The sequence below is a fragment of the Mycotypha africana genome (genome assembly GCF_025528875.1).
Source record: "Mycotypha africana strain NRRL 2978 chromosome Unknown BDF20scaffold_3, whole genome shotgun sequence".
Lineage (NCBI taxonomy): Eukaryota > Fungi > Mucoromycota > Mucoromycetes > Mucorales > Mycotyphaceae > Mycotypha > Mycotypha africana.
Window position 1 is genome coordinate 99,121 of NW_026515727.1, and position 25,028 is coordinate 124,148.

General features: G+C 37.7%; 9 protein-coding genes across 9 annotated transcripts; 4 read left to right on the forward strand and 5 right to left on the reverse strand.

Moving 5' to 3' along the window:
- Positions 1-839: 839 nt before the first annotated feature.
- Positions 840-2,446, forward strand: BDF20DRAFT_355658 (uncharacterized protein). The gene is made up of 2 exons (XM_053075268.1): positions 840-1,620; positions 1,706-2,446. Exons 1-2 carry the CDS (start codon positions 1,020-1,022, stop codon positions 2,218-2,220), a joined length of 1,116 nt encoding a protein of 371 aa, XP_052937743.1. The 5' UTR covers positions 840-1,019; the 3' UTR covers positions 2,221-2,446.
- On the reverse strand, positions 2,447-4,546 carry BDF20DRAFT_355340 (uncharacterized protein). The gene is made up of 7 exons (XM_053075266.1): positions 4,196-4,546; positions 4,016-4,069; positions 3,859-3,910; positions 3,319-3,392; positions 3,144-3,222; positions 2,940-3,021; positions 2,447-2,794 (listed from the first exon to the last, which is right to left on the reverse strand). Exons 1-7 carry the CDS (start codon positions 4,390-4,392, stop codon positions 2,673-2,675), a joined length of 660 nt encoding a protein of 219 aa, XP_052937744.1. The 5' UTR covers positions 4,393-4,546; the 3' UTR covers positions 2,447-2,672.
- BDF20DRAFT_999055 (mate-domain-containing protein) lies at positions 4,546-7,418 on the reverse strand. Its single transcript, XM_053085477.1, has 7 exons — positions 6,473-7,418; positions 6,262-6,385; positions 5,993-6,135; positions 5,665-5,907; positions 5,460-5,595; positions 5,146-5,383; positions 4,546-5,027 (listed from the first exon to the last, which is right to left on the reverse strand). The coding sequence occupies exons 1-7, from the start codon at positions 6,954-6,956 to the stop codon at positions 4,701-4,703; spliced, it is 1,695 nt and encodes a 564-aa protein (XP_052937745.1). The 5' UTR covers positions 6,957-7,418; the 3' UTR covers positions 4,546-4,700.
- A 575-nt stretch (positions 7,419-7,993) lies between these two features.
- On the forward strand, positions 7,994-10,184 carry BDF20DRAFT_355449 (acyl-CoA N-acyltransferase). The gene is made up of 2 exons (XM_053075267.1): positions 7,994-8,235; positions 8,362-10,184. The coding sequence occupies exon 2, from the start codon at positions 8,391-8,393 to the stop codon at positions 10,092-10,094; it is 1,704 nt and encodes a 567-aa protein (XP_052937746.1). The 5' UTR covers positions 7,994-8,235; positions 8,362-8,390; the 3' UTR covers positions 10,095-10,184.
- Positions 10,185-11,556: 1,372 nt separating this feature from the next.
- Positions 11,557-12,737, forward strand: BDF20DRAFT_911131 (uncharacterized protein; the record flags this gene model as incomplete). The annotated part of the gene is made up of 4 exons (XM_053083787.1): positions 11,557-11,647; positions 11,751-11,829; positions 11,933-12,083; positions 12,222-12,737. 4 exons carry the CDS (start codon positions 11,557-11,559, stop codon positions 12,735-12,737), a joined length of 837 nt encoding a protein of 278 aa, XP_052937747.1.
- Positions 12,738-17,790: 5,053 nt separating this feature from the next.
- On the reverse strand, positions 17,791-20,058 carry BDF20DRAFT_911133 (uridine kinase; the record flags this gene model as incomplete). The annotated part of the gene is made up of 12 exons (XM_053083788.1): positions 17,791-17,819; positions 17,903-18,056; positions 18,122-18,247; positions 18,352-18,559; positions 18,642-18,901; positions 18,973-19,041; positions 19,109-19,158; positions 19,224-19,266; positions 19,354-19,498; positions 19,615-19,791; positions 19,876-19,909; positions 20,001-20,058. 12 exons carry the CDS (start codon positions 20,056-20,058, stop codon positions 17,791-17,793), a joined length of 1,353 nt encoding a protein of 450 aa, XP_052937748.1.
- Positions 20,059-21,869: 1,811 nt separating this feature from the next.
- BDF20DRAFT_911134 (cyclophilin-like domain-containing protein) lies at positions 21,870-23,249 on the reverse strand (the record flags this gene model as incomplete). The annotated part of the gene is made up of 4 exons (XM_053083789.1): positions 21,870-21,935; positions 22,003-22,529; positions 22,620-23,117; positions 23,198-23,249. The coding sequence occupies 4 exons, from the start codon at positions 23,247-23,249 to the stop codon at positions 21,870-21,872; spliced, it is 1,143 nt and encodes a 380-aa protein (XP_052937749.1).
- Positions 23,250-23,600: 351 nt separating this feature from the next.
- BDF20DRAFT_911135 (uncharacterized protein) lies at positions 23,601-23,982 on the forward strand (the record flags this gene model as incomplete). Its single annotated transcript, XM_053083790.1, has 2 exons — positions 23,601-23,793; positions 23,876-23,982. The coding sequence occupies 2 exons, from the start codon at positions 23,601-23,603 to the stop codon at positions 23,980-23,982; spliced, it is 300 nt and encodes a 99-aa protein (XP_052937750.1).
- Positions 23,983-24,145: 163 nt separating this feature from the next.
- BDF20DRAFT_833504 (uncharacterized protein) lies at positions 24,146-25,014 on the reverse strand (the record flags this gene model as incomplete). The annotated part of the gene is made up of 3 exons (XM_053078650.1): positions 24,146-24,249; positions 24,312-24,476; positions 24,918-25,014. The coding sequence occupies 3 exons, from the start codon at positions 25,012-25,014 to the stop codon at positions 24,146-24,148; spliced, it is 366 nt and encodes a 121-aa protein (XP_052937751.1).
- Between the last annotated feature and the right edge of the window lie 14 nt (positions 25,015-25,028).

A 25,028-nucleotide genomic window follows, 5' to 3' on the forward strand; every position in this document is an offset into this window, starting at 1 on the left:
CTTGGGGAAGCCTCCATCACAATGTATGGTTCATTAACTCCTCTGTAATAAATGCTACCTCGCACAGTTTTCTTCTATGTATATTTCAAAATGTCCAGCTTTGTTTTGATGAGGCAGTATTTGATAACCTTCAAAGACCTAGCTCGGGTACTGTACATTTTGTGTTTCTTTCGTGTTGCTAATACTGATTGATTCGAACTCGATGAATTGATGATAATACAACCGCTTTCTCCGCACCAGATAGTTTCCTTTGCCTGCCTGCCGCTTTCTATCTTTTCTTTAAAAAGTATCTGTAGCTTGAGCAGGCGTCTCCAATTCTCCGTACTCCATGACTATGCCATCATATCCTTGACATCGAAATATTCGGCAATTTTGAGATAATTCTGCCGCCTAATTGAACTGCTCTAGCTCATATTGTTGGATTGTCAAATATAATGGATAGGTAGCGACTGCTAAGCAGGATTTCTGACATTATATTCTTAGAGGTCTGACATAAAAAGTTAAAAAGATGCTGTACTGATAGATATAACCGGAGTTGAACGCAACGCGTCGTCACGCGTTTTGTTGTCGTGCAATTTCGCATTCCATTAACCCTCCCTTCTACCAAAAGCAGTAAATCCAATGGTTACTTGTTCATGACCGGGAAAAGACGAAATGTAAGTTCATCACCTGAAAGACAGGATTGTATTCTTTGAAATGGAAGCAAATAATATATATCTGTAACCTCGAAGCCAAGTAGAGCAGCTGCCAGTAAACAAAAGGCACCCAAAACCCAGGGCAGCACACGAACAAACGCCAGTATTCTTGATTTTTTCAAAAAGGTAGAAGAGCTTCACAAAGTGGACCATCATCGAGCGGTCAACTAAAGCCATGATTACTCTTTTTTGGGGGGGGGGAAATAGAATGATATTCATGTGGATAGTAGCATATTGCGTTCACCTCCGCTTCACAACAATGGTGCTGATCAGCAGGTGACTGAACAAGATCCCATATCCTCATTCAGTCAATCTCAAACACAGATGGAGGAGTCAATGGTACATAGTTTATCTATTGATGAAAATACACAGACCTCGGTCGACCGCTTCCAACTTTTACATAGCATGACGAATAACGATAATTCGGTTACAGCAGATACCCAAGATCTATACATACCCTCCCCTTTTTCGCCCTTTTCTTCGCAAAAAGAACAACAATCACAACAGCATGAAGACATAGTGACAAACGGAAAAAAGATATCAACAAAAGAAGAGCAGCAGCAAATGAGTACTCAAATTTCAGAATTTACTACAGATAATTCACAAGTGGACCCAATTATTGAGGACGACGATAATATGAGTTTACCATCTATACCATCTATTTCAAACAATGAAAAGGAAAAACAGCAAACAGAGGAATTACCTCAGTTGAAATTTCACTTTCGTGATAGGATACCATCAGTATTACCACAAACATTGGCATCAACCCCAAAGATAATTGTACCTCAATGTTCTTCAGTAGCTAACGTAAATAAACTTGATCAGCCACTATTTTGTCCAGATGGGCTTGTAGATAATACTCTCAAATGTATCTTGAAAAAGAAGACCGAATTTGAGCAATGGGAAAATACGGTGAATGCGCACAGTAAGTTTTAATACTATTATTATTTTCCATCATATATCAGTAGTCTCTGTGAACAAGTTACTCATATTCTTATCCTGGTTATCAGTGGCAAAGTATGGATCGATTGCGAAAGTGAGTCGTTACGATCAAGACGCTGTATTATTTCGCATGCTCAATACATGGACAGAAGGTGGGCTCGTCTTCTCGCGCTGTGTCTTATTACCTCAAGAAGATATCGATTTTCTGTTATCTTTTGCTTCTGCTCCTTCGTCCATGCAGGAAGGGAGTCAGATACAGCAGCATTTGCAACAGCAAAGAACATTAACGAGCTTTGGTAGTAATACTCAAGTTGAGTCCATCAAAGAGTTTGAATCGCAGATAACGCCGCGTTTACCGGAGTATGTGCCTAAAGAAGGAGCAGAAGACGAAACCTTTCTGTTTGCATTCTCCTTTGCTTACATGCGCTATCCTCCACCGCCTCATATTTTGAATAAGTTTGTTGAAGAAGAGCAAGTGGTAGGCGTTTGGCCAGACTGGAAAGAGATTAACATGGAAATAGAAGGCATGGGCACCTTTGAAGTGAATTTGGTGACAAAATTCAAAGCCGATTCTATCTATTAGATAGGCAGGAGGTTATGACAAAGGAGCAGTGACAAACAGAAAAAAAAAATTGTTTTCTTTTTTATTCATTTTTAAAATTGTATGTATACAGATAGAAAGTCTTCCTACATTCTTTACATAAAAATAGTATATCCACTGATTTACTTTGACATCCCATTCAAAAACGGCAATCCATTATTGCATATCATGTACTACTAAATTTTGCATCTACTACGGTTCATTCTGATTTTAGTCATCTCTTCTATGTCTACTGCTACTACGTCTAGAAGAGCGTCTACTGCTGTCATCTTCCTCAGGTTCATCTCGTTCATCTTTTGCTTTATCATTCATATCTTCATTGTCTTCCTCATCTCTAACATTGACATCAATGACCATATCTTCATGCTTGGCATCGACAGGGCTACGGCTACGGCTACGGCTACGGCTACGGCTACGGCTACGACTTCTGCTCTTCACATCCTCATTGTCATCCTGACGACGACTGCTACGACGACGTTCTTTTGAAACAGAGCGAGATATTGAGCGCGAACGAGAACGAGAACGATCTTCTTGTTTTGATTCCTCTGCTGGTGAACGAGAGCGAGAACGGGAAGCCGAAGCTGAACGATCTCTTCTACTGCTGCGACGACGGGAAGAACGAGAACGGCTGCGAGAGCGGGATTCATCTTCTGAAGCATCATGATGACGGCCTGAACGTCGACGAGGAGGAGTTTGAGAGCGAGAGCGACTGCGAGTACGAGAACGACGAGAAGAATGACGTCGTGGAGATCTACTGCGATCACGACCCTTTCTTCTACGACCCTATAAGGATGACAGTCATCAAAAAGGGAGTAAAATCGATGAGTTACTTGTTTAATATCCTTGATGACATTGCCCGCATCAGTTGATGCAGGACACAAGGATGAGGTGTTATCACAACTTACAGCTTCTTCAAGTTTGACACGAGAACCGTTTAATTTTTCATCATTCAGTTCTTTCAATGCATATTCCATATCATCTCTTCTGGCGAATTCAACAACACTAAATGTAAGGAAATGGTATAAATAAAGAAATGAGTTCAGTTTTTCAATGAGAATAACAGAAAAATAGATACGTTACCCTTCGCCATCATGATCCTTGAGAATGTCAGCAAATGTAACACGGCCTGCCTTTTTACAGAAATCTTTGAGATCCTTCAAGTCGAAACAGGAAGCGGCGGCACACACACACACAGAGAGAGAGAGAGAGAGAAAGAGAGAGAGAGAGAAATGTTTTAGTATCACGCATGTAACAAAGCTAGATCTTTTTTCAAAGGACGCATGGTAAAATGGGATGGAAGAAGAGATATATAGAGAGCCAAAATATAACCCCAGAGTCAACCGGATTCCTAAACCCGTATATCATCTGTGCAAATTTGTGTACACAACAAAAGGTCCAGAAATCCTTAAGAGAATATAAATAAGAAGGGAAGAGTTCACATCCGTAAAAATAGCAGACAGACAACAACCAGTCAAAAAGACATAGACTCCAAACCCGGGGGTGGCCATCTTTTTAACAAGCTTTCCCTCCGTTCAGAAGGAAAGACAAGAGAAGGTATAAAAGGAGAGGAGGAGGCGGCCCTAGAGCAAGCCAATACTAGGATAGAATAAGAGACTTTACCTGCCAAGTGGTCTTTGGAGGAATATTCTTTACAACGATACGGTTGGTATCACTGAAACGATTCGCAGGGAAGAAAAAAAAAAGAAAAAATTTAGCTAAGAGTTTTCATATTCTACCGTATTCTGCAAACTTTGTGCACTTCATTGTCAATACTTACAAATCTCTTTCTCTACGTTCACGACGAGGGCTCATGGCATGTTCAACAATAATTCTGTTGAATTAATAATAGCGTAAGGGAGAAAATCATTAGAAAAATTGTTCAGTTAGCCCGCATGCTTTTATTATTATCATTATTATTATTTTTAACCATGTCATTTGGAAAAAAGTCGAAACTAACCTTTGTCCTAAGAAACGTGTATCATGCATATCGTGAACAGCATCGTCCGCATCGGCTTTTTCTTGAAATTCCACAAAGCCGAAACCGGTTTTCACTGTAACATCAAGAATGCGTCCGTAATCTTTGAAAAGACTTTCGATGTCTCTGCGTTGTGCATCGCGAGCAAGACGACCAATATAAACTCTGTATCCTCCCATGTTGCTTAATTTAAAGAAATGTCGATATGATTTTTCTTTTGTTGTTTGTTTAAACTTTTTTCCAGCTGTTTTGAACAAGGATAAAGAAGAAACGGAAGAATATGTTGTTTAGATGGACGAAAAAAAAAAATAAAAAAAAATATGTACACTTAAAATGTTTGAATAGTCACGAAATTTTTCAAAAAATATCTTTCCACGTAGACAAATTGTTGCTGATGTAGGAGGGGAGTAGGTCGTTGTTTAATGTATTCGTAGGTTACTAAAACAGTAAATGATCCATTTTACTTGTACATAAAAACGAGGCAATGCTACTTTGATAGTTTTACATGGAGAGCTGCACGCATACACTCTTTTTCCCAGTCTATAAAGAATAATAATACAGAAGCTTCACAGAAGGCTTTCAAGATACCAGCCAGAACGATACCCTTCCATATACCTATCACACCGTCTATGTTGCTATTGGCTGCATAAAAGTGGCCTGTTGGTGCGAAGGACGACGTAGTAGCAGTTGATAAATACATCAGATACGCACCCAAAGGAAGGCCAATCATATAATAGGAAATAATGTTGAAAGTAGCAACCAAATGCTGTTTCCCAAGAGCATTCAACGTAACAGAAGAGACTATACCTACTCCCTTTATGATCGAGGGCAGCAGAATAAATGTTACAAAAAAAAAATTGGGTATTGCTGTCAAATATAGCTCTCTATGAATTCTAAATGTGCGTTGTGCAAATAAGTCACATCAAACTTACTATTGTGAAATGGGCGATACTGCCGATGGTTAAAAGATCGCTGACAGCTTGAATAACCTCTGCATCCTTCGTAAAATAATAGCTAATGTGGCCTCGAACAGCATATAAAATGATTGAAATGATGATCACCGAGGAGCAAGCAACGGCCGCTGTTCTGATAAATAAAGATTTGGCTTGTTGAGCCCGATTGGCTCCTAAATGATGGCCAACACGCACCGCTAAAGCTGTCGATAGTCCACTATATCCCATGATTTATAGAAATGACTCGATCAATATCTGAATGAAAATGCATGCCTTTTTCTTTTTGTATTTACCCAGGAACTGTCAAAAGGAAGGAAATGCAACATAACACTATCGATTGAGCGGCTAAACTTGTATTACCTAATGCACCTGTTGCGATAGCACAGATTTCAAAAGCCCATTCTGTATTACTCAACATACCAGGGAGGCCTTTTGTGAATGAAATGGGCACGAAATATGAGAATTCATCGTACGACAGTCAAACTTTTTACATCTTACCTAATCTTAAGAATTGCCCCCAATGGTGGAATGGTTTCATTGTCAAGCCAGGCCAGTATTTGCGCGCATCGGTAAAAGCATACACGAGATAAAGCAATAGGACAGTATAGGCTACAGCCGTGGTGATTAGATGATACCCAGCACCTTTATAACCAAGATCCATATAGACAAAATAAAAATAGTTGGAAGTAACATTCAATGGAAAAGCGAAACATAACAAATACATAATGATCTTCATCTCGCCTACGCTCATACAAATAGGAAAGATATAGAATGAGTACGAGTGTAGGGGGTAAACTAAGCTGCCCTTTGACAAAGTTATTTTTACCGATGCCTTGCAAAAACTTTCTGGTACAAACCAAGAAAAAATATAAATACATGTGGGGTATGCACAGTAAGAGATAAGTTTGTGCTATAGAGACCAATCTTGGTATTTGATTCAAATAAAGTAAGATAGGTTCAGCACAAGACCTATATATGTTTTAGGTACAGTTCATGTTAGAAAACCAGCATATCTTTTCAGTATCGAACAAGATTATCCTATTCCCTCCCCTCCCCCACAATGCTGTTAGCTATAACCATGATCACTAATATTACCATATGGCTGTGATCAAAGCGGCAAAAAGACTAATGATAATAAGCCCTCGTTGTAAAATGATGCCTACAACGGTTGGATCACTTTTTGCGCCTGTATAGGCTTGAGCTACTAATGTATCCATTGCTATGTAACATCATATATATTTATTATTCAATGATGAATATAGCTTTACTTTTTAGAATGTATGAAAAATAAAAGATGCTCGCTTACCTGTCAATATGCCTTGTCCTATGGAATAGCCAGTGATAGCAGCAAACATATTTCCCAAACAGACTGCAGCCATGATTTCAGAATCCAAGTGCTGACCAAGGAAGCGAACATTAACAATTTGATTGCCCAAAATCAGCATAAAGGAAGCAATCATTTCTATAGAATATTTAAGGATAATATTGAACTCGAATGCATGTTGCACTTGCGTTTCAGAGATGATTGCTTCCGTCTTGAGTACTGTCGAAGCTGCAGAAGTTGCATAGGATTCTTCAGCCATGGGAATCGCTTGATAAGATGTGTATTTATGCGGTAAGAGTTCTCTGCATGGATTGTCTGTTATAGGTACTGTCGGTCGATCAGCTTCAGTCGTATAACAACTACCAGCAGCAGTGACAATATCGTTGGCATCATCAACAGCGGTATCAGTGGCATTTTTTAAGGAGATGATCCTACACAATAGTTGTGAGGTGCGTAGATGAAACATTCAAGTCTGCAACGATGAGAATAGATGAAAGAAATGCGTTGAAAGGAAGAAGAACCATAAAAAATAACCTTGCTTCAGCTCGGTGAATTCTTATATTTGTATCAAACCTTGACATGACATTTTAACGACGACAAGGGAAAAAGTATAAAAAAAAGAGATGACGGAAAGTTTAAAAATAGGCAACAACAAACTTCTTTTCGTCGGTTGACAGCTCATAAGGTGAGATAAGCAGAGAAGACCCGTTCGAAACACAATGCCTATGAAAGAATATGTAGTCATCAATGTGCATTTTTGTCACTTTTGACATGATCGCGCATCCTATCTATTCTGCTGACGAATTCTCAAACAGTTTCAAGGCAACATCGAACAGTCTTCCATTTGTTTACAATCAGTGCAAACAAAACGCGAAAAGAAGGTGACACGATCGCGCTGTTACTGTTTGTGTGCATTTGTGTGTGTATGTGTGTGTGTGTGTAGAGGTGCGTAAAGACAAACAGCCACCCAGGACGACTCTTTTCTGAATTAAGGGGGTTCATTTTTCCCTTAATTCTTTCATTTCCCATCCCGCTCTTCTACATATTTTATACATAATATACGGTTTCTCTCTCCAATTTTTTTTTTCTCGTTTTCTTTCCCATTGTTAAAAATTGCCAATTTACTTTTTTGTTTCCATGACAGTGACCAAGACGAAAAGGACGCGTCGTCCTCGCTCCAACATTGATGTAAGATGATATATGTTCAAAGACGTTATTGTCTTTTTGCAGTGAAATGCAATAAATAAGCGAACCAAACTACCTTCTTGATATAGTACAATCTTGGAATGTGTTATATTTGTAAGGGTCTCCACGACTTTGACGAAGATGGAATTACCCGCACACTTTTGACCTGTTTTGATTGTCACCGTAACGGTAGGTAGGAATTTCGATATCAAATTGAACCTTTTTGTTGAAAATGCAAGTGATAGTAAGGGCTGATTCTTACTATCTACATAGTGCACGCCTATTGCTACCATCTTGATAAGACAACAGTAGAACTAATCCAAACCTATGATTGGCAGTGTAATGATTGTAAGAGCTGCCTTGTATGCCAATCCAACAGTAATGAGGTACGTCATAGAATACTACTATACAAAAGCTGGGTCAACATAGTCAATCAAACACGTAATATGTTATTTTTATATTTGAAAAAAAAAAAAAGAATAAGATTGTGATATGTAGTCGATGTGATAGAGGATACCACACATTTTGTTATAATCCAGCATTGAAATCTATACCCAAAGGTACAATTTTTTTTTTATACGTGGAGAAAAAAAAAAATAGCCAAGGTTTTACTCATTGAAACCCTAAAATTCCCAATTTTTTTGGTTTTTTTTTTTCCCTTTTCCTTTTTTTTATTTTTTCCTTAGATGATTGGTATTGTAATTTATGTTCAAGCATGCCTTCACCTTTACCTTCACCCAAACTACCACCTTTACCTTTATCAGACGAGAATCAAAGCAGCAATAAATACCGCCTAAGACCATCACCGACACATTCTACAAAGTATATTGAAGGTATGGCCACTTCTACTACGCCACCTTTAATAGAAACCAAAATAATGACAAGGCAGAATAAATCAAGGATCAAACCAATCAAAATCACTTTGAACTTGAAAGATGCTAATTTAAATCACCTAACAACAACAGACATGCAACCACGAAAAAGAGGTAGACCTAGTAAAAAACGGAAAAGATCTTTATCACCCGCGTTACCACCGCCATCACCCTCTGAAGAAGAAGAAGAAGAAGAACTTGTAGACGAGGAAGAGGAAGCAAAAGAAACACAAATACACAAAAAAGAGAAAGCAAAAGATTTAAAAGAAGATTTATTTTTCAAGACATTTGGACATAAATTAACAGAAAAGCAAGCCAGCATAAAGAAAGGCACTCCTAATGAACTCGATCGTTTAAAATTCGAAAAAGCAAAACTGAAGGCTGAAAAAAAGTCCTTGATCCAACAACAACAAGAAGAAAAACAACTGAAAAAGCAACAGAAACAATTACAACGTCATGGTATCCGTCCTACGAGCAACAGCATGACCCACAACAGTCCTTATCCCACATTCGAACCTCCTAAAATCCGAAAAATCTACTTTAACAATTACATTATTGATACGTGGTATGTTGCACCTTATCCAGAAGAATACAGCCAGAATGCGACGCTTTATATTTGTGAATTCTGTATGAAATACATGAAGTCTCCTTTCATTGCTCAACGTCATATCTCCAAATGTAAAGTGCGTCACCCACCAGGAGATGAGATTTACCGTGATGGTAAAATATCTATATTTGAAGTCGATGGCCGAAAGAACAAAATGTATTGTCAGAACCTGTGTTTACTGGCCAAACTCTTTCTGGATCACAAAACACTTTACTATGATGTCGAACCCTTTTTGTTCTACGTCATGACCGAGACAACCACTATTACTACTGTTACAAAGTCAAAGCGAGAGGACAGAGAGGAACAAATACAAGAAGTGGATGATGGAACGGGATGTCATTTTGTCGGCTATTTTTCCAAAGAGAAACGATCTTCCATGAATTACAATGTGTCATGTATCTTGACATTGCCTGTTTTCCAAAGGAAAGGCTATGGCCAGTTCCTGATTGATTTCAGTTATTTATTATCAAAAAGGGAAAGCAAGACAGGCACACCAGAAAGGCCTTTATCTGACTTGGGTTTGCTCAGTTACCAGAGCTATTGGAAAAATGTCATTTATCGAGAATTGGTGCAGCAAAGGAAAGGCCAACAGATTACCATTGAGGAATTGAGTCACAAAACAAGTCTAACTTCAGAAGATATCATATCAACACTTCAGAAAAACAACATGATTCAATATGACGCTCATGGCAAACACTCAATACTGTTGAATTTGGATGCTATGAAGGCTCACTTGAAAAAACTGGACCGGAAGAATTATTTGAAGTTGAATCCTGACAAGTTGACTTGGACACCGTTCGTGCTTTCAAGAGATAGATTAGCTGCCTTATTAGCTTCCTCTTCACCAAATAATAGTAGCGATAAAGACGATAACACCCCTACTTCTCAAAATGGTACAGCAGCAGTAGAATCAGAAGAATTGATAAACATTACCACTTAATTTATTTTCATACAAAAAACACTCTGAATAAAAGGATTAGACAATCATTTGACTGTCCTCCTATCATAAATGCGCTGTGTGTCTATAACTCTTTTACTCATTCATATACAATGTAACAATCTTAAATGAGGTAGCAGCAGATAGCGCCTACAAAGGCACCAAAAATAAGCCAGTCAAGCACTAGACAGAACGCAATCCCAACAGATGCTTCCGAACTTTTTTGAAATTCAATGTAAAATGAGCGAGCATCCTGTTACCGTCGATACCGCTTTTTTGATTTTTCATTCCCATTAAGTAATATATATAAATATAAAAAAAAAAGGGTTGATAGCAACTAGAGAGAGTAGTCTCCATTGTGTTAACTATATCTAAAAGATATAGTATCCGCAATATCTATAACTATGACCAGAAATAATGGCTTGTCCTTAGAGCCCTTCCAAACTTCACACAAAGTGCTTCGTTTATACGGATTGGATAAGGACAAGCGACGTCAGTAGGACTGACGCATTTTAATACCCATTACAGGTACAGCACCTTAAAAAGATGCCACTATTGTCTGGAGACCTTCCCTAACGTCAGTTTTATTAGCAAAACTAATAAAGAATCGAATGACAAAGCATTCCAGTATGTAGAATTAATACACGTCAAGTGCGGATCTTCTCTTTTGCTATAAAGAAGAAAAGAGAAAAAAAAAAAAAAAGGGAAAAAAATTTTTTTTTAATAAATATCTATGTGTGACTGCTGCGTTTATTTTATGACTTCCAATCTATGATATGGAGTTTGAAAAAAGGGAATGGCATGATCTTACTGTCGTAACATGCGCAGCGTGTGTGTGTGTATGTGGCTGGTAAATCACTAATATCACTAAAATCACTCCACTTCTTGCTAATGATAAGTACGTTCCTTATCTTTCTATTTTCGAACTGCAACAGAACTGTTTAGCATGAGTTAGAAATCCACTCAAACTTATTAATATGAATAGAAAGTCTTATTACGTACATTGCTGTAGCAAACTATTTTTCAGTCTGCTTCTGCTACTGAAGTTTTATAATAACATTGAATAAATCTGAAACAAAGGCAGACTCTGTTTTCCTTTTTTTTTCCAGCTTTTACAAACTACAGTAGCCCCCGCTGTAGAAAAAGCAACATAGACACTCTTTTTCTCTTTCGCTAACAATATACTAAAATTATCATACGACGTTTTTCAACTTCTTATCTGTAAAAGTGGACACCAGATCCTTCAAAAAGTGAGTAGCGACAAATTATCTTTCAATTTTTTCATCTTTGTATAATAACATACGATTTATTCAAACTTTTAGCTAAATAAGCATAGTAATTTGGTTTTCGACAAACTTTCTTTCTTTCACCCACTCTTCATCAGTGCCATTACTTCATCAGTCACTTACCAACTGATCTGATCGTAACGTTTTGTACACAAGTCTATGCCTTTGGATATATAATCATGATAGCAAATGAAGAATTGTTACCCTATGCCATCATTATCACAGCTATCATCTCGATTTCCTATTATTACTATCAGGAACATATAATATGTAAACAGATAGACAAGAATTTATGAACAGAAACATGCTTTTAAACGGGCAGCAGCAAAGTCTAACTCTCCCTCACTCTTTTCGTTTCTATTAAATCTTGTAGCTAGACAGATTCTAAACCCTAAAGTTTTCAAAAGCTTTAAACTCATCAAAAAGACACATATCTCTCATGATACCTCCAAGTAAAGAAAACAAAAAAAAAAAAATCTTTCTACTGCAATACCTTTATCCGTCGGTAAGGAAAACATAATACTAATGAGTTTTGCAAAACATCTCTAAATATAGGTATCGTTTTCAATTACCATACCCGAATGCTATGTTGAATCTGCCAGTCGGTCAGCATATCTCCATCATGGCAGAAATTAATGGTAAAAAAATATCGAGAAGCTACACACCTACAGCAGAGAGTAAGGGACATTTTGATCTGGTTATTAAGGTAAACTATTTGGAAAGGGATAGCATGTCAACATAAGGAAATAGGTCGTTCAGTATGGCCCTCTGCAAGATTTGATCATCTCTTGTACCAACTCTTCCCTTTTTTTTTTGTTTCTTTTCCTTTCAAATGATTTTTCAGTCTTATCCTACCGGCAATATATCTAAATTGATGGGTGAGCTCAAAGTGGGTGACTCTGTCGGTATGCGTGGCCCCAAAGGAAACTTTAGCTATAAATGCAACATGGTCCGGCACATTGGTATGATTGCTGGGGGTACAGGTATTACGCCCATGCTGCAGATTATCCGACGTGTTTGCACGGACCCTGCCGACCACACCAAGATAGACCTAATATTTGGCAACGGAACAGAGGACGATATTTTGTGTCGAGAGGATTTAGATCAATTGGCCAAAGAGCATGATCAATTTTCTGTACATTATGTGCTTGAGAAACCACCTGTGGGCTGGCAAGGAGAAGTAGGTTGGGTGACGAAAGAAATGATACAAAAGTACTGTCCAAAGCCAGCCAAAGACATCAAACTTCTGTTGTGTGGGCCGTTAGGTATGGTTAAATCTATGATACAAGCTACAAATGACCTTGGTTATGATAAACCAAGAGCGGTGTCCAAGCCAGAAGATCAAGTCTACAAATTTTGAGAACAACAAAAAAAAGAAAAAAAAATAATCATCCAATTTTCTTTAACGACCTATCTTGCCTACTTTTTCCTACAAATTATTTATTCATCATCAATTATCCATCATCATCATTATCATCATCATCATCGTCATCATCATCATCATCATCATCCTTCTTCATTGTGTCCTTTTTCTTGCATCAGTCACCCAGTCTTACTTGTCACAATATAATAATATACTCTTACATCCAGAACCGCTTGCTTAGAAATGCACATGTCCAAGCGTCTCTATTAGCAGTGGAGAGAACCATGTTTCGCTTTTGGTCGCGACTGCTGTTGTCATTGACCCCGTTTAAGCTGAAAATAGGCCGTCAAAGAGGGGCTGACAAGAGGAAAGTAACACTTTTTAACAATAATGAAATCTATAAATGGCATAGATTTCGATTTCTACACCGTGTAAATTATACAATGAAAATGTAGGAAAGCATACATACTACATATTTTCTTGATTCCCATTCAGACATTAGTAAGCGGCTTTTAATGTCTAGAAACACTTTCGATTGAGAACAAACCATGATTTCCAGATATCTAATTGTGCTTTTATTCGCAAGGTTTATATATATATGTATATATATTTCTTTGAAGAATCTTCATGTGAAAAAGGTGTAGGCCTATGTACGTGCATTTTAAATGATACCACATATCTGGAAACTTAAGTTTAGAAAAGAATACAAAACTACTAGCTCAATCGCGACTAACTTTATGTAGAAATCGTATAAATGATTTGAAAAGGGGAAATGGAGAAAGTAACAAGGATTGAAAGAACGAGAATCGAGCCTTCTTCTTTTCATATCAGTTAGAAGTGAACAAACAAAAAAGTGCGACAAAAAACGTGTCTACAGTCCTTCTTTAGTGTTTTTATGGAACTCAAGTCAGTCGCCTTAATATGTTGGTGGTGGTACGAACTTGAATATTGTTGCACTTTGACTGAAGCTAGACAGCAATTGCCCGCTCTTTAACAATGCTGTTCATCCTCTTTCTTGGACTCCCTTTCCTCCATTTTTGTCTGCCTGACCTTCTGGTTGCATACATTGTCTAGAAATAGCAGTGCAAATTGCATTATATATATAAATGGCCACCGTCTTCTGACCATAATTTATCTTGTAACATTGCCTGGCTCACGTCCATTTCATTCTTTACTACTCCTTTCTTTTCTGTTTCTTCTTCTTCTTTCCTTCTTATTTGACTTTCACTTTCACATCGATAAGACTTTCTGGTTATTGGCTGTACTATACTCTTAGTTGAAGTACACGCTTTATTAAAGTCGTCGAACACCCTTTCCTTTCCTTTTTCGTTCTTTTATATTATAGTAATTCTTCTCATCCTCTTCTAACATTCCTTTTTCCACGTATATGGCTAATAAATGACGCAAAGTCTACCTTTCGTACGTGCATTAAGTATTGTGCTCTTTCTTTTTTTCTACTTACACATTCAGCTTGCCAACGCCAAACCAGCTTCATCGACATTATTGGCGGCTCATGTAAGATATGAAGAAGATAAAGAAATTAGGCAGTGAAAATGAAAGACTGATCTCAAACTTTTATTCATTTGTCTTTTAATTGATGGGGTCACGTCTATAGCGATCAAGTGTTGCAACAGCCACCAGAACTACAATCACCTCCACGAGTGCTATTACTACAACTCCTGTCAACCATCAAAAAAAAGAAAACACAAAAATAAATAATAATAGCAGTAGTAGTAAACAGAAAATCGTTGCCGTCTCGAATAAGAAAAAGAAAAGCGATGAACAATTAGGCATATTAAAAGTGATCGACACCATTCTAGGCCTCTCTTCCTCCTCCTCTTCTTCTTCCAAGACAACGACTACTACATTGAAAACGGCCCGTGTAACCACGAGTAAAAAGTCACAGAAAATAGACGCTGATAACAATGATTCGAACTCTGACGGTAACCAGCAAAAGGAAGAGAAGGTAAACGACGACAATGATTCTGTTCCTACTACTCGTACCACCAATACTCATACCATCACAAAGAGTTACTTTGCTGACAATTCCAGTCCAAAAAGCAGGGTCAGCGAAAATGTTAGTAAAACAGACAAAGAAGATCCAACAAAATCGTCTGACACACAGGATAACGAAGAGCCTACGGAAACACCCACTACCAACCATAAAACGGGCAAAGAAGACGATCCAACAAAATCATCTGATACAGAAGATAATGAAGAGGAGCCTACCCAAACACCCACTACCAACCATAAAACGGGCAAAGAAGACGATCCAACAAAATCATCTGATACAGAAGATAACGAAGAGGAGCCTACCCAAACACCCACTACCAGCCATAAAACGGTCAAAGAAGACGATCCAACAATATCCTCTGAAACCAAGGATAACGAAGATAAGCCTACACAAACACCCATTACCGGCCATAAAACGGACAAAGAAGACGATAGCGCCATTCCAACCAATGAAAAAACCAACGATAACGATGACGAACACCAATCAATCCCAACAGCTTCATCCGGCACCGTTCATGCTGATGTTGATGATGACGATGATATCAATAGCACACCTACTTCAGAAGCTGATAACCCTTCCGCGACAAAAACAGTAACAAAAACGGATACGAATGAAGATCGTCCTACTTCCTCACCAGACGATGATGAAAAGCATAATACAGTTGCGGCGGAAAATAATACAGACACCAAAATTAAGACGTACACTGATGGTAGTGATGATATAGAACAGCCATCTGCTACAGACAAAATCGTAACCTCGACTGTGCAAAAGTCGTCGTCCGCTGAAGAGCCTACTCCAACAAGGGATAACGAAGTCAAAACAGAAACAAAAACAGAAACAGAAACGAAAACAGAAACGAAAACAGAAGAGGAAGACGCTGATCCTACTAATACAGTTACTGAAATAGCTACGGCCACAGCTACGTCCAAAACGAAAGCTACTACTAAAGCAGATACTGACGAAAAGCCAACAGAAACCAATGAAAAACCATCAAATAAAACAGTAACTACTATAAGTACTGCTTCGCTCACAAAAAATGATGGCAAAACAGACGATGGAAAGAAGCCAACTTCTACAGAAAAGCATCCTTCGACTATTACATCTAATAATGAAGAAAGCAAGACAGCCAGCGAGACCGAGGACGATGATAACGCAAGACCTACAGCTACTGTAAATTCAAAGTCAAAGCAGGAACCCATCGAAACAGTGTTTGTCGACAACACCCCTTCTGCTACTATTATTTCCACTATCACTGTCACTGAGGAAGGGATGAAGACAGAAGAGCCCACACTCACGGCAATAGTTACTCCTACTATTGAGAGCGCAGAGAACAACCCAACAATCACTCCAATTACTCCTCCTCAACCCACAGCTAATTCTGATGATGATAGCATTTCTTCTGATTCTCTTTCATTCAATGCTGGTACTGCAGCGGAACTTACACTCACTGCTACGACCGGTGTAGATTCAAGTGCAACCCAAATCAATACACCCACTGTTACCGAGACCAACAATAGTGTGGACAGAGATAGTGACTCTTCTATAAGCATCACAACTATCACAGTTTTTAAGCCAACATCGACTTACAAATATCAAACACTTCCTTGGTTGACAAACACTTTCAATTTTGCAATTGCTACCTCCGAAACGGCTGCGCCAACAAATACGAATTCAGACGAAATCATTTCTATTCATAATCCCACAGCTACTTCAACTACAGCAACCGCTTCTTCGCCCTCTACGGCAACTGTTACTGTTACTGAGAATAGCAATTCAATTCCAAACATACCTGAGTATATTGCACCCAACGTCGATGCTATCATCCCTACAAGCAGCTCTGTCGTTTATATGAAGTTTGATCATCTTTCCTACGATTGGATGGTACAAGATGCAATTTTTACAGCTCAGTTTGTCCAATCTTTACCTATCTTGTTGAGCGAATCGTTATCTGTTATCGCGGATGATGTGATTGTTGTAGCAATAACTAAAGCGACTACCTCCGCATTAACATCTATTGATAGTAATGCTAGCAAAGAATCCATCTCTAAACGTGATGGTAATTCCGCGAATGCTCAGCCAGGCATTGTTGTTTCTGTCGCTATTCCTTCTAACCATGTTGAGGAATTACAAGAACAAATCAGTCAGAAAACTTCTAAACTATACACTCATTCTGACAGTGCTGGCAGTAGTAGTCAGTTAGCCACTTTAATCGACCCTTCCTATCCTATTCATGGCAATGTAGCAGCAGTGGATCAGAGTAAGCAATCCACGACTACCGATAATACCACAACAACGATGTCAAGCCCTACAATGCCAGGTCAGCAACAAGGACACTCCAACACTGTCGAGGACCCCAATAGCAACGTGAATGCAGGAAATAATCAAACGAACGGAGATGGGTCGTCATTAGCATCCACAAGTGCCGGCAGCAATAGTAAAAATAGCGGAAGCGGCCCCTTATCTACAGGAGGTATTATCGGTATCTGTGTGTCTGTTGGCGTGGCTGTCTATGCAGTTGCCACTGTAGCTGCAATTAAGCTTTACCGTCATCGTCGCATCATAAAGGAAGAAAAAGCGATGGCAGAACACCACATGTTTGCTCAGAGTATTTCCGATCCTATTATGCATATCGATAATCCCCCAGAACAACGTCGTAGCAATAATAGTATTCCATTCAGTTGGGTAGCAACTCATGAGGAAGTAGCATCAATACCAGCAGCAAGAGGAGAAGCTTATAACCATTACAGGCAGCCTTACCTGGCATATTCACAGCAGCAGCATCAACCTTATATTCTTGATAGCGATACAGTACGACAGTATCAATACTAGTTTATTTTCATTACATTACAACTTCTACTCTTTAGTTTACAAGGCTCATATATTTATATATATACTCACTAATGACCAAACACTGTTCTTAACTTATTAACAAATATTGTATTTTTATGATAAATTGTACAACAATAAATTGAATGGAATAAATTAACAATGGCGCATTGTTACATCTTCTATTCTACAATACATGTAATATTTGTTTTACTCTTCTTCTGTGCCAAAGTAACGATCTAGGAAACCCAACAGAAAGTTTAAAATGTTAATACTGACGGGAGATGATAAACAAACACAGCTTTAAAAATGTTTCATTTACCTCCAAAATTACCAATGCCAGGTTCGATCCATAGCTTTTCTCTGTTGAAGTCAGGATCCACCATAGAAGTTACAATCTTGATACGAGGAAAAGCATTCGTAATCACCGTTAAACCGATTCGTGACGCGAGGAAGCATACAAAAATGATACGTTCCTGGAAATGGTATGACAAATGAGTTTATAAATTCTCTAAATGTCTTGTTACTACAAACAACTTACTTCTGGCACTTCATGATCTAATAATACACGAATAGCCATAAGGGCAGCTGCACCTGTGCCCACAGTGGCATCCATCAGCATAATATCGTAATCACCAATTTCTTTGGGTAATTTACAATAATGTAGCTATATTGCGTTAAAATAGGCAGTGACCAGAACATTGAAATTAAAGGACTGCTGCGAACAGATGACTTTTCTTTTTTCTTTTTTTCTTCCCTTTTTTTTTTTACCTCTGGTTCCCCTGTATTGGGATTTGTCTGGATTAACAACTTGCCAAAGACTGCATCGGAAAATACACGTTTTAAACCAGCTTCCATTGTACCGCCGGCACGTAAAATGGATACACCACATATTTTCTGACTGAACTTCAACCCTTTATATACATCATGTGTGGGTGTGAGAACATCTATTGGCTGAGAAGGAAGGCAGCTGACAGCACTATGGGTACACGAAATTTGCATTATACATATTAATACCTTGTTTTCAGGCACAATCAGTGGAGAGTTCTCTGAAAACTTACTGTTCTATCAACAGAACAGCTAGCCTGTCTGCATAAAATACAAATTCGTCTCTGTCGGTATTACGATCCCTTAAAATGGTATGAACGCCTTTAATCTGATTTGTAGTTGGTAAGACGTGAACTGATTCGGGTAAATGGTCGCTGAGAGGAGTATCCAGAAGCCCCCAACGGAAACTAAACATGCTTTCTTGAAGTTGACTCTGGATATGCTTTGTCATAAGGTCAATCGCAATGGCATTTTCTAAACCTCTTGGTATAATCTTAACGGTAACAATTGAATAATCTAAGTATTCCTTCTATCTGAAAGACCACAAACTATAGGTCAACTTACAACATCGGCAAATTTCATTGTAGGTCTAACATAGTTATCGAAAGATGGCTTGACGAATCGTGTATATTGCTGCCAAAAGACAATTCAGTCAGAAACAATCTGATGAAAGCAGCAGTCGTAAGTAATGATAGCTTACATCTAGCACACCTGTAACGTCGCGTCCACGCATAAGAATGTCTCTTTGTACTAAACGAAAGATATATGTATAAGATTTTCATATTCGTTAGTGGAAATGTCTTCCAATAACCTACATCTTCTTGCCAATTGAATATCAGGGTCTGTATCTACAAAAATCTGGTATAAAAGGTTTGTGAAACTGTAAATTACTCTTACACGCTTTCCATTTTTGCTTGCATGAATTTTATTGTAACTGTCACTTACTTTCACATCCATCATGTCTCTAATTCTCTTATCGTATAATGCAAAAATGCCTTCGAAAATAATAACGTTTGCCCCATAAATTGTAGTCGTTTTTTCCTCTCGTGAGTGAGTACTAAAATTGTAGATAGGTACATTGACTGATTTTCTACATTTTCAAATACACACAATCGATAAGTATGTATATCAGTATAACCGATACTTAAATAGTAAAAGCAGTGCAAAAGACAATGGAAATAAGTATCTGTATATTTCTGCTCGTACCCTTCTCTTAATTTCGTCAAGGTTTCAAATAATAAGTCATGATCGAACGCTGAAGGGTGATCGAAATCAAACCGATTTTGATGCGCTAGTTTACTGTTTTCGGGTGATAATATATTGTAAAACGAATCCATAGAAATAATAATAACCCAAGGCACGTTTAAGTTTTTCAAGATGCGTCTACACATTTGCATAATCCAATCAAAAGAAAAGTTTGCCTGTTAATGATGAAACTAAGGCAAAGATCGCCATATTCTATCTTACTCAGCAACACTAGTTTTTCCACTGGCACTACCGCCTTGAATATGCAATTTGATAATAAACAACAAGAATAAGAATAAGACTATAACCAAGAGAATGTAACCTTCCTAGAGATCTAAATGATATACCTGCAATACCAATCATATACGGCTTAGCTACTGAACCATCTGCACTGTAAAATGGCATGGCAAAAATAAGGAAAGAGTTTATAGAAGATTCAATACGATTTCGTTTCGAATTTGCACGTATTCAAGTTTCCAATGCAAGCTGTGAAGGCAGATTGCTTACCGATACCAAGGCCTACAAATTAAGTATAAGGCGAGTAAAGAAAGCACTTTTAGTTAGCCATTTGTTTACAGAGTGGGATGAAACTACTTTACTTTCTCCCTTGCGAGACTAAACGAAGCGTCTTTTTGTTATTATTCATATGGACTCAAAATACAACAGCGAAAACGAAGAGAAAGAAAGCTTAACAGCAACTTATCGGTTGACATTTAATTTTGTTTGGAAAAAGAAAAAAAAAAATTTATTGCGTTTCTAATTTTAAGGTCCAACCCGGCTAGAAAAACAACTTTCTCAAAATTCTTCCCGGACAATCCGAGAACCCTTTTAAGGCATTTACAAAAGTGCGGTTCGAATTTCTATCGAATGCTTTAAATTCCTTTTCTTTAATAAATTGGAGTTCAAAACAGATTGTTCGCTGTAAAGCAGTTGAACGTAGACAAAGATCGCCATCATTTGGGTTTGAGTTTTAATGCTGAAGCAGTAAACCATATCAAACAAGTTGTCGGTTGTCTACTGAAAAGTAAATGCCTACACAGTTTTCAAAACCATGATCCAGTTTTGAGAAACAGCTGCAAAAACGGAACCAAAAAAATGTCAGATAACAAAAAGACATCTGATTTTAGGCATGAAAAATCCGACCTACTTGCTATTCATTTCAGAAAGGATTGAAAGAGATACTCAGCGTATAGAGAAAAAAATACTCTGTTTACTTAGTATAAAGATGTCAGGGCGGTATCACTACATGCTCTTACTGTTAACACGAAGAGTACAAGGGCTCATCCTCATTTCAGTAGCCAACTTTAACTCAAAATAGGAATAATATTTTAAGTGTAGGAAAATTGGCCGTATGAACAGAAGAAACCATACATGCCCTCTCGTTCTTCAATCAGTGATCAAATGAAAATACCTAACTTACATGTTCGTATCTATTCTTTTGACAAGAAGCATAAAGCAGCAAGCAATATGAAAAATAATCATGGAGATTACCCAGGCAAACCCCTCCAAAAAAAGGGAAAAAAGAGCAATTGAAACATTCAGTTACAAACCCATCTTGGACCGTCTTGTCGTGAATTGATCTTGAACTCTATATCAGTATTGCATTGGAGGCTCGTTCGAACGAAAGGGTAGACTTTCAATGTTACTAGTGTATTATACAAACAGTTACTACAAGAGCAAAAGGAGCACCTGATAGCCGTTACCAGTTTTAAAACAATGTCAGAGGTTATTCATGTGTTTGTTGGTAATGTGATATTATTGCATTCAAAAATATATCGACCATAACAAATTTTGATACGGGATGTTCAAGGTAGGCCAGCCCTTTCAAAACAGTTAACGCCTTAATGAAGAGAACCTCGTCGTTCCTAAAAGAATTGGCATTATGAGAATCATACGCGAGAATATATACATGCAGGGTCAAGTCTGCAAAATGTCATTCTGTTACTTCATTGAAATGTTGAGTATATATTTGAAAATTTTATTTCTGTATTCCTCAAGGATCATGTGTACCGTTTGCAATTGTATTATTTCTGTAAAATGCAGTACAAAGGAGTGAGAACTCTTCAGTGTGAAATATGAACGCTGACAAAGTTAACAGAAAATGAGAGGTTTTTGTTCGATTGAAGATGATGCAGAGTAGTTTCATTAAAATCATCTCCAAATTCTGTACAGATCACTATTAAGTGAAATAACATCCAATGTTCCTATTTTGCTTTCTACCTTCTTCGTGGATCATCATTAGTGCTAGCGCTACTTCGAAGGCCAGGAGAAGGACGATATTTCTATGCAAGTATACACATCAGTAAGCATTAATAATAGACCTCGTACAGGAGATGATTCACACATTACCACATGACCCCTTCCTTTAAACTTGACATCAGGATCAAGGAACCGTCTTCGCTTTTCCCACTCTGGTTTCTCTGCTTTCTTATTTTCATATTCTCTGAATTTCGACACTTCTTGAGAATGGTCTTGCTTCTTCGATGCTTCTGTTGATCTATCAATGGACTGTTTGCTACTATCATCAACACTTCTCTCCTTTTTTTCTTCTGATTTATCTCGTTTATGATGATGCCTTTTCTTCTTTTTATCATTTTTCCTCTCATTCTTATTCTTTCTTTTCTTCTTCTTGTCCTTATCCCTTTTAGATGATTTGTGATGTTTGCTCCTGCTCTTCTTTCTTCTACTGTTATCCACTTCATCTTCGCTGTCGCTCACAGACGATCGTGAATCTGTACTAGAGACAGAAACAGACCGCCTTCGTTTTTTACGATTGTCGGTTTCAGAAGTTGAGTCTTCATCATTCTCGCTGTCACTTGATGATGACGATGTTGAGTCGGATTCTTTACTTTTCTTACTTTTATTCATCTCTTTCACTAAACATAAAAAAAGAAGATAGAGAGGTTACTATTAATACATTTAACAACAAACACTGAAATCAGAATGTGCGAGTACATATAGCTTACATTTTACACCAGGAGGCAATTTTAGCACCAGCTCACCGCAGTTAGCGATCATAATATTGTGCAAAGGTCTATCATTAGCATCGACGGGTTCATTCTCCATTCTTTCCACAATGTTATAGCCTGACACCACACGTCCAAACACCACATGTTTACCGTCCAAGTGAGGTGTTGGTCTTGTAGTGATGAAGAACTGAGATGACTGCGTGTTAGGTCCACGATTAGCCATACTCAAGAGGCCGTGAGTATCATGTTTATGAGCAAACGATTCGTCAGGAAAAGTGGCACCATAGATCGACTCACCGCCAGCACCATTTCTACGTGTAAAATCGCCACCTTGACACATAAAGCCTTTGATGATCCGGTGAAAAATAGATCCTCGATAATGAAGAGGAGTATTACTAACTTTTCCTAACCCCAATTCTCCAGTGCACAATGCACGAAAGTTCTCAGCAGTTTTAGGAACTTCATCAGCGAAGAGTTCCATGGTTATTCTACCAACTGAATAGTATGAAAGAATTATAGTTAAATGCGGGCATAAAGATCAAAACTCAAACTTAGAAACTACAACGAGATCATACTTCTGTTGCCATCAATATCAATGTCAAAGTAGACACGAGGATTAATCTTCATTTTCTGAACAAGAGAAGTGCACTTCTGTTTCTTTCGTTTTCTTAAAATGCTGGTTTGACGGTCAAAGGGAGGATAGCCGAAAAAAAAAAGTTACAGTAACGAGATTGGGGGAAACAACCAGAAAAAAAATGTTGAGTTTGATTCTCCAATGAGAAACCTGGCTAGCAAAGCTTGACCAGTCTTTGCTCCAAATTTCCACTGTTGCCCTTTTTAAACACCACGCGTTGAAACCAAATTGAAACCTCTTCAAAATAATAGAATGTGAACTATGTTTAAATTGGAGTTACTACTTTTTTATTCTTTGTTTGTTTATTTCACACTTTAGAAAACTTAAATCGAACATAGCCAAAGATGTCCTTTTTAGACGACACCAAAAAGATCAGCTCTACAGCTAACGAAATTAATAATGACAGAAAAAGATTGCAAACGTATTGGTGGTTAGAACAGAATATGGATGTCATCATTAAACTGGTCGTCTTCACTGCTGCTTTATTCATATTACCCATTGTTACATATTATTTAACACTCAACAAAGCCTTCCACGGTATGTCATTAATATTATGTGCCACTCTAACAATTCTTGCTAAACTATGGTTATTTTTCTGTTTCCTGCTTCATTTGTGCAGGTAATGCTACTTACGCTGCTGTCGCTGCTGTTGGTGTTGCCAATGCCGTTGTGGTTGCTTACATCATTACTGCTTTCTTTGAAAAGCAAAAAGACAAGAAGGATTAGGCTGCTCTATTACATCGTACTTCTCTTGCCTGGGTAGTGAGCTATCTCATATACTGCTTTATATAAATTTTCATCTTTTAGATTCGCACTACATGCTATTACTATCTGTTTTCCTCACATAAAATTCCATTTTGTATGTATGTACATATATATATTTATATATTCATTTTTGCCCATGACATCGAACAAAAGGCGCAAGCACTTTATCAATTTCAACAAAATGGGTAGTTTTGAAAATTTTTGGCATCTCTAAATTGATAAATGACGCTTAACAAAAATGTGAAGGTAGTATGTCTTTATCAGTTTGCACTCATTTCATAGGATATTACCCATCATGATTGTCTCCAATAGAATCAGGTTGATTGAGTTTCCAGATTTTTGTAATCTTTTATTGATATACTTTTGAGAGTTGTAGTAAATATTATTGTTGACTAAAGGATTTTGTTGAGCAAGAATTTTGTTGAGCAAAGTTACGCGTGATGGTAAATACTGATCTGATATTATAACAATAATCTTTCTGGTGCTGTCAGTAAAGTGTTGCTATTGATTGTTATGGTAATGAACAAAACATGTCTCAACTAAGTGACTTGAAAGAGTGTACTGCTTGTGCCTTTTTCAAATCCCTGTGTCACTATTAACCGTTACACTATTGAATCACCCAAATGCACATACATCCATATTGAAATTGCCGAAATATGAATTTTGCATCCATTATTGCAATCAATACTTAATTCCTCCATTTTTTCAAGACCGAAATCAGACAGCTAATATAACCTTTTGATTTAAAACAGTCTGAGTATCCAAAGAATACAAAACATATGTATAGAATGAATTTATCAGAATCCATGCGTCATCATCAGTGACTTGTGGTTAGTGGCACAGTATTTTCGAGATGCAGTTGTTTTGACCAAGGAAAAGCAGTATATAAGTCTTACCGTCTTTAGGGAGAAGCTCGATAAAAGAAAGGAACATGTGTGTGACCCAAAAGCATACTAAAAACGAGGAGAAATGATAGGCATATGCATAACACATGCCTTTCCTAGGAT

Excerpts from the sequence above, each read along its gene's own strand:
- BDF20DRAFT_999055 (XM_053085477.1), bottom strand. The coding sequence starts at position 6,956 with ATGTTTCATCTACGCACCTCACAACTATTGTGTAGGATCATCTCCTTA. Across the intron at positions 6,386-6,472 it reads AGGACAAGGCATATTGACAG|CAATGGATACATTAGTAGCT; the intron begins GTAAGCGAGCAT and ends GATGTTACATAG. Across the intron at positions 6,136-6,261 it reads GCTTTGATCACAGCCATATG|GTCTTGTGCTGAACCTATCT; the intron begins GTAATATTAGTG and ends AAACATATATAG.
- BDF20DRAFT_355658 (XM_053075268.1), top strand. The coding sequence starts at position 1,020 with ATGGAGGAGTCAATGGTACATAGTTTATCTATTGATGAAAATACACAG. Across the intron at positions 1,621-1,705 it reads AAATACGGTGAATGCGCACA|TGGCAAAGTATGGATCGATT; the intron begins GTAAGTTTTAAT and ends CCTGGTTATCAG.
- BDF20DRAFT_355340 (XM_053075266.1), bottom strand. The coding sequence starts at position 4,392 with ATGGGAGGATACAGAGTTTATATTGGTCGTCTTGCTCGCGATGCACAA. Across the intron at positions 4,070-4,195 it reads ACACGTTTCTTAGGACAAAG|AATTATTGTTGAACATGCCA; the intron begins GTTAGTTTCGAC and ends TTAATTCAACAG. Across the intron at positions 3,223-3,318 it reads AAGGATCATGATGGCGAAGG|AAGAGATGATATGGAATATG; the intron begins GTAACGTATCTA and ends TGAATTCGCCAG.
- BDF20DRAFT_355449 (XM_053075267.1), top strand. The coding sequence starts at position 8,391 with ATGCCTTCACCTTTACCTTCACCCAAACTACCACCTTTACCTTTATCA.